General features: G+C 29.2%; 1 protein-coding gene across 1 annotated transcript; it reads left to right on the top strand.

Annotated features, from left to right (window-relative positions):
- Positions 1-1,379: 1,379 nt before the first annotated feature.
- On the top strand, positions 1,380-10,312 carry LOC103310899 (protein misato homolog 1-like). Its single transcript, XM_008190373.2, has 5 exons — positions 1,380-1,403; positions 5,009-5,222; positions 5,385-5,638; positions 10,038-10,074; positions 10,260-10,312. The coding sequence occupies exons 1-5, from the start codon at positions 1,380-1,382 to the stop codon at positions 10,310-10,312; spliced, it is 582 nt and encodes a 193-aa protein (XP_008188595.2).
- The last annotated feature ends 245 nt before the right edge of the window (positions 10,313-10,557 follow it).

The following is a 10,557-nucleotide window of genomic DNA, read 5'->3' as shown; positions in this document are numbered from 1 at the left end:
TAAGTTTTCAATTTTTTTATTTTTTTTTTCTATAAATATGAATAAAGTTTTATCTATTGCGCCAAAAAGTGTAAAAATTAATACAAGGCTCTGATACATTGTTACAATAGCAGTTGAAAAATATTAAAAATACATAGGCACAATTTTTTTTATAAGCATTTGAAGTTAAAATGTTGACAAAATTTATCAAATTTAAAATTGAATAATTATTTTGTAGTTAAAAATTTATAAAATGTTCAACTTTTATATCTAAGGATTGAAAATTTAAAACAAGATTCCACGTAAATATTTAATTCTGTTGCCAAAAATTCTAAGAAATACATAATCACAGTTTATTTTTATAGTAATTTTAAGTTCAAATTTGGACGAAATTACATATTAAAAAACTAGGATAACTATTTTAGTTATTTTGTTGTGATTGTATAATATTATTTGTGGGTACTTGAAACTTCTAAAATATACTATTATATATCTATGATAGTACCACGGTTTGTTGTTGATGTATAATGCGTTACCTGATGGATATTGTGATATGATTAATTTGGAATTTATTATTAATACCTATTATAGGTCAATTTTTTTTTAATACTATAGATAAGTATACCTACCTATAATATTATGTCTAATACCTAGACTGACAAACCGTCTCCACTCAGAATCGTTTTTCTTATACAATGATATTATATCATTGAATTAAAATTTAATACTATCCATTATACAGTGACCCACTTGTAACCTACTGTACAGCAGAGTGACATCCACTTACCCACCTTTTTATTGATAAAAATCGCGAAATTGTACTAATTTTTTAAATATTCATACAGATTCTCTTACAAAGTTTATGGTTTATAAATAATGTAGGTAATTAGTTGTATTTATATCATTATTATTATTACGTTCCTAGTTTCAAACTAAAATATACCAAAATTTAAAACTATTTAAAAAATAATTGTATTTTTTTTTTATTCAGATAAAAAAGTATTTATCTTTATCTTGATCTAGATAAAAATATACTTATCTAATCCGAACACTGCTAATAGTTACTACGTCGTAGAAAACATGCATAATATTATATAGAATATTTCAAATGGTTGCTACCAAAGTTTAAAAACAAGATTTTTTTTTTCTACGCCAATAATTAGCGTTTTCAAAAACGTACACCATAAGCCGTACACCATATTTTTAAAACATACTATTAGAAAATGGTTATTTTTGAAGCATAATACACTCAAAAAATGTAAATTAAAATATCACTGAATATCATACCAATAGTGTTTAAACAGTTGAGGTGAGTTTTTAAATAGGATAAGATACACATTTTGATCGGTTATACATTATAGCTTAGACTATTTTTAGCAATCTGTTTTTAAATAATAACCATGATCTACATTCTTCAATCCTCAGTAAGTAAGATTCCACACTGACTACACTTAATAGTTCATATCTTATTATTTCAATCAATATTTCCCTCGATAAATATAATATCTTTTATAGCAGATTACCCCAATTATTCAACCAGCTGTTACTATTGTTAGTTCATTTTGACTGTACATACCTACTGTGGATGCCAAATATTTCTCAATGCAGTATATCCGTCTTGTCACTTGTGCGTATTGGTATTAGTAATAATATAAGTAGGTAATGGAGTGTTTCAAAATCAGCCATAGAAAAATTAAATTGGAATATCAAAATAATAATGTTACAGAAAAAAAATTGGACGAAGACCAATATATCCGTGTATAAAGTTATGTCGGGGGTCAATTGTTTGCATGTGGAATTTTTTTATGAGACCACTTCGACAGAGAAGTTTGTGACATAGAATAATCGTACAGTTTAACGATCGAATAACAAGCGACGATTTACTACCTGTATAGTTTGTTTTAGAGGAGAACATAATTTATAATTTGCACCACTAAGAATAGTTATTACTTACTACCATCAAAATTTGCAGAATTTCATCCTTTATATTTTAGTATACTTAAAATAATAATTTAAGTATCACTTCCACACCATTACAATATTATATCATATTCTACATTATATGTATAAATATATAAAGATTGTATATAATATTCTCAAGCTGTATAATATACCAAACTGCAGAGTTCGTTAAATGTCCCAGCGAATTGGCAGTCCTTCGATGCTCTTATTTGAGTATTGTTTTCGGAGGCCCACACGATTACATTTTGAATACCAATAATAAGTGGCACTGTACTGTACCTACTTTATTTTTAATCTTATTGGTTTTATTAACTTGTTAATTATTGGCTCCGATAGTTTCTTGCTTTTCAAATATCAATTTTTATCTCACGTACGCCGTGATTTATACAGGACATTCTACTAAGGTAAATATGAAACTACTATATAATATAGTATATAGACTATCTGTGTATTTCGATTACATTTTTCATTGTGTTTTGTAAATAGGTGTACAAATACATGTCTCATAGACTATCGCACCTATATTGTCCTCGTATCAGGACTATGCTAAAGGAGAGGGAAGTACACTAAGGAATACAAATATGTGACAAATTTGGATTAAAAAAAAAAAGGTGGGCAAGCTGGTACTACTAGTTACTACTATATATTATACTAGTATATTATATCAGGTAGGTACAAGGACGGCCTGCGAGAAAAATTTAGGCCGGAAAAATGTATTACCCAGGCCAAATGTGTACGTCATAGTTTTTTTTTTTTGGGGGGGGGGAGGGGTTATAATTATTTATTTACCTTTCTAACCTTTTAGTTTTTATTATATGTTAGAAGACCATAAAAAAGTCCATAAATCAGTGTCAACATTTAAGTGTGACTGCCCATAAATATTTTCTAAATTATTATTATATAGAAGTGAAATTATGCGTTTGAATAATGCACAATATTTGTTATTTTTAGAATCCACCTTGCTAACACTACTTGAAGTAAAATGAAAATTCGGGCTTTGATCCGACCGAAAAGTCTTTAGGATAAAAAAAAATAGAGTATGAAAAAATGTAGAGAGAGACTCACGCTCGTGCAGTGCACGAAGTAGTCACATTCTCACGGACGATCAGACGAAGATCGAAGCATACCTATATGGGTACGCAATAATAATAATAATGCGTTTATGCGTCCCAAAATATACTGATCTTAAAAACCTAAGCAATTATTATTGCTATTAATAAAAATTAGTAAGTAGTAATAACTTATTGTATTAAGCGTGTTTGGTTAAATACATAATCACCCAGTCCTATTTGGTCACCACAAAATTCTTCGACAGTTTAAAACTCCAAAACAACCAGGTATACCTACTATATTATAATATACTATTCTATTTAATATTAGGATTTTCTTCTTGTAGTATTGCTTAGAAATTAGAATTAACACTAGTAAGTATATTTGTTTAGTATAAAGAAACACTAATTATTTAAAAAAATAATGTCATGCATCCATCAGGTGAATAGCAAGTTCCAATAGGTCAGGCCACCGGGAACTTCCCGGTATCTCGGTGGGCCAGGCCGTCCCTGGGTAGGTATCTCGTATGCCACTCACTGTAATGGATATGATAATTTTAATTCAATGATGTATTATCGTATTAATGAATACGAAAAATGATTCTGAGCTAAGACAGCCTATATATTATAATATAAGCTTAATATATAAAGTTCTGTAAAGTATATAAGTAAAAGTATTTGAGTAAAAGTATTCAAATACTTTTTTAAGTATTGAATAACTTTTTAAATACTTTCAGCATGAAGTATTTTGAATGGTATGGTATTTTAAATACTTTTTTTGTATTAAATACTTTTTGGTATTGAATACTTTGGTTTTTTATTTCGAAAATTTTATTTTTATTCGAAATAATTGGTTGGAAAAATATTATTGCCAACTAAAATAATAGAATAATAGTTTTATTTAATATTCTGTATTTCTGTGTCAGCCGAAGCCCAAAGGTTTGTGAAAACCAGATTTCTAAAAAAAGTTATTAAATAACAATATTCCGTTTAAAACTATTAGATAGGTAACTATTAGATTACCTACTACCTATATGTGTTTACATTACGATAATTAGAAACCCACTTTAAAAACCAAAAGTATTGGAAAAGTATTCCAAATACTTTTTCAAAGTATTTGAGTACCTAGTATTTGAAATACTTTACAATTAAAGTATTTGAGTAGCATCTTAAATACTTAAAAAAAATGTATTTGAGTATTTACTCAAGTACTTTTTAAAAGTATTCTTTACAGGACTGCTACCTATATAGCTATATATTTGAAAATCGACTACTATGTATTATATATATATATATTGTATTTCTATTAATTTAAAAATTAGAAAATAAATGAAGATTTTTAGAAAGAAACTAGCTAAATACTTAATTGATTTTAATTGAATAAACTTAAAAATAAAAATAATAACTACAACTATATGATAGATTAAATGAGACGTCATGTTATTTAGTTAAAATATAAATTATCGATTTATGAAAGGTTATTGTTATTTGGTTTTAAATAATTGTGGCTACAAAATTAACCGTTTTCGCAATGCTTCAATTTCATACCATTAATGAATTAAATTATATTATTTAATAGACTCTTGGAAAACCAAAGTTAATCATTTTTACATCAATAGAATAAAAAAAAATTGAGGTAAATATATTTAGTTAATTTATACTCGGTTAAACCTATATTTTATATTACAAATGCACAATATCAACTTTGTGTAATATAGTATTATGTAATAAGACTAAGCTTCGTTTATAATATTAATGAATAAATATATTTTATTTTAATAAGGTACTTGAGTATATTTTTAATATATTATCTATTATTATATAATATATTACTAAAAAGTAATTTGAAGTTACTGAATAACCCAAAATTGTACTTAGCAACTAAAATATTTTATTACATTATTATTAAATAAAATTGATACCTATTATTTATTAAATATTAGACATTTGAGAAAAAATATTGTCATAAATATTACTTAAATTTATGATAATGATTATTAATTAAAATTGTAAAACAGGGTGAGGTTACCTATACTCCTCGTATGCTGTGTGTTGATCTTAAGAACGATTTTTACCAATTGCCAGATGTAAATAGAGGCTTATATGATCTCAATTGTAGCAATTTAGATGAAGAAATATTGAATTCTTCAACTAAGGTTCAAACTATTCAAGAAGAAAAAATTCCTAGCAATGAATTTTTTTCAGACTTGATCAAACAAGAACTACTTATAGGTAATTTTTAACTTATATTTATGATAGTTATTTTCAGTAGAATATTGGTATTTCTATATTAGGTAGATTTTTTATTTGTTTTGTTATTTTATTGAATGAGATTAGGATGTCTCAATTCATGTGCAAAATAAAATAAAAAATATTTTGTATTCTATATTTCAGATGATGATATTGAGAAAATAAATATAGCTGAGAAAGTATACAATTTAGATAACGATGTTAAAATTTGGTCAGATTTTTTAAAAGCTCGTTTTTATCCAAGAACTATTACATCGATTGATGAGTATAAACACAATGATTCAAGTAATGTGTTTAATAACTTTGCTCAAGGACTTGGATTATGGGATTCATATATAATGAAAGAAACTTGGACTGATAATTTAAGATTATATGCAGAAGAATGTGATTATTTACAGGTACATTAATTATGGGCTTTGGGCAACGTCTTACAATTAATTTTGAAAAGTAAAACACTGTAGCATTAATTATTTAGACATTTAGTGCAATAGTAGCTTATAATGATTTCCAATGTTGTGTTTTAATTTCAAAAATTTACTCAAATACTTTTTAAAAGTATTCTTTACAGGACTGAATATATATAAGTATGTTTTATGATATTACTGCTGATCCCGTGCACTTCGTTGCCCGTTAAAAGTACCAACTCTATATGACTCAAACTTTGTTCAATTTGTTATTTAATAGTCGGTGTATGGTGTTCAAAATTTATCTTAACTTTTCCATTGCCCGGAATAAAAATTCTGATTTGCAGCACTATATTATCAGGTAGGAAATCAAATGATACAAATATCAGATAATACAAACCAACAAATATGCCAGATTAACCAATAGCAACCAGTATATAATACACTGTTGCGTCACTGTTGTATTTTTACATCCAGATTTCCTACTTTTCCGGTGGATTTTCCTAAAATTTTCTTTCGTAAAAACCTTCTCCTAGCAATTACGAACTTCTTAAAAAAAATTTGAGCCAAATCAGACCAGCCGTTCTCGATTGATGAGATAACGACTTCTTCCACGCTCCATTTTTATATATATAGATTATTGCTATTAAAGGAATTTATTTTATTGTTAGACATTAGAAATACAGTAAGTTGAATTAATTTTTTCCAAAAAAATTGCATTTGAAAATTTCATTTTGTGTTATAAATTGTTATAAATCGTATGTGTTTAAAATATTAAAATATAATAATAGAGGTAGGTAGTTAGGTACTTTAAAAGTTTCAATAGTTCTTACGAACAATATTTTTAAATCACAACATAATACCTAAGTGAAATATTGTAATTCTTCGTTTAATTAACTAATATTTTACGTATATTTGTTAGTCTTTTTGGTTACAGTATGAACCACTTATGAGAAATCTTGTTTTAAATGTTCATTCCTTAGCTATAAAAATTTATTTTATACATTTTTAACAATAAAATAATTATGTAATGCAGAGAAAATAATAAGACAAACATATGGTGAAAATTTCAAATTTCTATAGTTATTCGTATTTTAATTACAATTAAATAAGAAAATCGTTCGATGAGAAATTGGGTGAATAACTATGCCTTAAAAATTTGAACTTCAAACAGCAAACGCTCATAAAAAAATAAATGATTTTCCGGTAAACGTATTATTTTTGTTACAGGTAGAAAAACCTTTGTAGAAACTTATATAGGTATTCAATTTTAACATTTTTTGACCTAGCAAAATATGATTTATTGACAATTGTTAAAAAAAAAAAACTAAAAAAATTGAATATTTTTCATGCCTATAAATTGCCCAAAAAGGTGAAAATTTGAAGTATCTTCGGTTGTTGATTTTTGAATTACAATAATAAACAAAACAAATTGTTGAAAACGGGTTTTGCCAAAAAATTCCCGATTTTCCTTATAACTCTTAATTTACCCTTTGTGAATTAACTTGTCACTGAGGGATAAATGATAATGTAGCATTCTAACGGTGAAAACATTTTTAAAATCAGTCCAGTAGTTTTTGAGTAGCTTAGGGGAGTGATTGCGAAGTGATTAAGGCCACTGGTCACCTCTAAACGTTCTCCCGGCCGGTCCCACGAGCGGACGAGTGCAGTCGATGGTGCGTTTGCTCGTGGGTGATGGCGATAGCGACTAGTGCGTGATGATGATGTGCCAGTGCTGAAGACGATGTCAACGGTGACCAAAAACACTGAGCGAGCGAAGACTCTATTGGTACCTGCTAAATATCGGCGGGGAACAGAGGCGAAACTCGACCAGCGGGATTACCACTGGACGAAAAATAGAGAAAATCGGCGGGCATCGCAACGCGTTACGGTCCTGATACTCTCCGTGATTTTCGTCCTGGTAATCCGTCTTGGCCGTGTCTACTTCCGTTGCCGTGCCGAAGAGTCACGCACCGTCGAACCCTAAAACGTTAGAATAGTTTCCGCTGACGCCCGTGTTTCAAGCATAATATATAGGTCCATCGCCCACCCAGGCCACCCGCCGTGCTTATAGGAGTCTCCACCGCCTCCACCGCCTCCACCGCCATCCGACGTTGCCGGACGCTCGCCGATCCGCCACGTGTTGGTACCCACTAGCTCGCGACGCCATCGATCGCAATCTCGTCGTTCCACGGGTGACCTGCAGAGAACGTAAGGGTGACTTACCACCCCTGGCACAGTGTGCTCTTTCACATACCACTCCACGGGTCGCCGCCGTCCTGTTTGGTGCTCTTTGACCGTGGGGCGGGGACTGGGATTCTGGTGGCCGTTATTCCCATCGGTGACCACCGTAGACCTATTAACTATTAGTTAATAGGTCTATGGTGACCACAACAGCATAACAGGCGTTCGGCCTATTTAGCGCCCTTCCACACTGTGGAGACGATGCTGCGCAATGTCCATCCATGTTGCAACGTTTTTTTTTTTTATATCAAGAGTAATTGAACTGTATGCAGAGTAGTGTTAAATTATTAAAAACTTATCTTAACGTTTCCGTTACCCGGAAAAAAATTCTGATTGTTCAACTCCTAATATGATGTGGAAGCAATATCTTTTTAAGTGTAAATGATATTATATTTTAATATATGGCCATCTCGACCGGCGTTATCCCGTGAGATTCGCAGCAGTATATTATCAGGTAGGCAATCTACCTGCGGTAGATCGCGGACCCCGTTCTGTTTATACTAGTGGAAGAAATAAGCGTCAAAATCCTAGATACCTGTGTACCACTCTTAATAGATATTAATTACATTTAGAACTATATATTATATTTTAACAATTTAATATTGACATTTTTTCATATGATCGAAAAAATCAACCGATTTATTAAAATTGTAATTTATTAATTTCTATTATATTTATTGACAATTTTTTATAAAGTTGATTTTTTTAAATAACTATATTTATATAAAATATTAATTTTGGCGCAAATGATATTCCATTTTTGCACCATTGGTGCTTATGTCATATGATAGCCGTTTGTACGTAACTACGTAAATGTATAATTTAACTCTAAACTCTAAAGTATTAGTTATAGTTTTTTTGTTTTTACTTAATTCAACATATACAGCGGACATGTTATTGATTTCATCTTCAACTATATTATTCCAAGATACGCGCATCCTATTGGCACCATTTGTGGAGCGGTCAAAGTTTGATTTCCTCTTTTTATTTTAATAAGATTCTTCAAAATTAAAAACTAAAACTATAACAGTCATAACCAATAGCAACCTTACAACAGACAAAAATGTATATTATTGATATGTTTATTTTTATCCTGGACAGATGGCGCCACGTTTTTATTTTTGACTTCCAAATATCGTACTTTTCCGATGGATTTTCCTAAAATTTTCTTTCATAAGAACCTTGTCATAACAATTATGAACACAAAAAAAAAAAAAAATATATTAGCCTAATCGGTCAAGCCGTTTCGGAGCCAAACCGTACTGATTGTAACCTATTGTACGTCTGTACAGCAGAGTGACATCCACTTACTTGCTTTTTAAAAGTTGTTTCATCAATCAGGCGGAGCACCTATAAGATTATGTTATTTTTCTTTGTATGGGTCTCTAGGCCTCATGGCTCCACAGCCACCCTTTAATTTGGGTCTGAGTATGTATGTAGCTAGGTATCTCTAATTATTAATTAAAATAATTTATTTTTATTACATTTTATTATATTTTCATTACTATTTTGATTTGTATACTCACTAATATAAAAACACTATTTTTTTTTTATCTTCATAATATGCAATAATAACAGTTATACCTATAATTAATAGCTTGACGATTAAAATATGACAAGTAAATAATGATATAGGTATTTAATAAATACCTATACTATTTATATAGTAATATAGTGATCATATAGATATTATTCATTACCTATTGTATTGTTTATAAATATTATAAATCAATATGTATTTGTGCTTATAAAAAGATCTTTTTCGTTTTTCAATCATTTTAATATGACGTTCTGGAATTCGATGTTTTTCAAACCGCTAGCTGTGTTCAGCACAATTAAACAAGTATCAACGATGTTTGGCAGGAACGTTTTGCCCTACAAAAAGTTGGAGTCAAACTTGAGAATCGTGAAAAATAAGTACGTGTAGCTATATATTATTTTTTGATTATATATAAAATTACTCCTATCTCATTTCTATCACATAATTACCTATATGACTATGGACTCTTGAAATATTATAGTGTGCCTTTTATGTTACCCGGTTTAAAGATATTTTAGGCCTACGACCTATTGTGAACATTTAATTGAAGCTTAAGTAAACTCGATTTAAAATTGTATATTATTTGTATTAAAAATTGTTTAACAACAGACTAGTGGAGTAAAGGACTTAATGAGAGCTAATGCTGGTAAATAAAAAGTATTTAGTTATTTGAAAACATCTAATGCTGAATGTGGACTTGTTGATTCAGATATTATTCATAAAGTATAACAAAAAACCAAAATATTAAATATAATATGGATATCAAATTGCATAAGAAAAAAATTAATTATCTAATAATTTTAAATGATGTTTTTAATTTTTAAATTATAGATTATTGGAGTCCACCCGACTTATGGAAAAATGATAGGTTTGAATACACCTAAGGATGTCATCCTTAAAGTGGGCGAAATGTTTTGACAGTCAACGGAGGTACAAGTGCTGTAAATCCTCATGGTCCAGGAGAAGATACTAAAAAATCATTCTTAAGTATACCTACTTACTTAGTATTTATATATTGTGTTTAAATAATTTAAAAACTGTTTTTTGTTTTTTTGACTTAACTATATTATATGTGACTATAACTATACAGTCGAATCCGCTTAATTGGGACACATCGGGACCGCGGTGA

The sequence above is a fragment of the Acyrthosiphon pisum genome, chromosome A1 (genome assembly GCF_005508785.2).
Source record: "Acyrthosiphon pisum isolate AL4f chromosome A1, pea_aphid_22Mar2018_4r6ur, whole genome shotgun sequence".
NCBI lineage: Eukaryota > Metazoa > Arthropoda > Insecta > Hemiptera > Aphididae > Acyrthosiphon > Acyrthosiphon pisum.
The sequence above is the reverse complement of the archived record's forward strand: the minus strand, read 5'-3'. Positions and strand labels throughout refer to the sequence as shown.

Excerpts from the sequence above, each read along its gene's own strand:
- LOC103310899 (XM_008190373.2), top strand. The coding sequence starts at position 1,380 with ATGATCTACATTCTTCAATCCTCA. Across the intron at positions 5,639-10,037 it reads AAGAATGTGATTATTTACAG|ACTAGTGGAGTAAAGGACTT; the intron begins GTACATTAATTA and ends GTTTAACAACAG. Across the intron at positions 10,075-10,259 it reads CTTAATGAGAGCTAATGCTG|ATTATTGGAGTCCACCCGAC; the intron begins GTAAATAAAAAG and ends TTTAAATTATAG.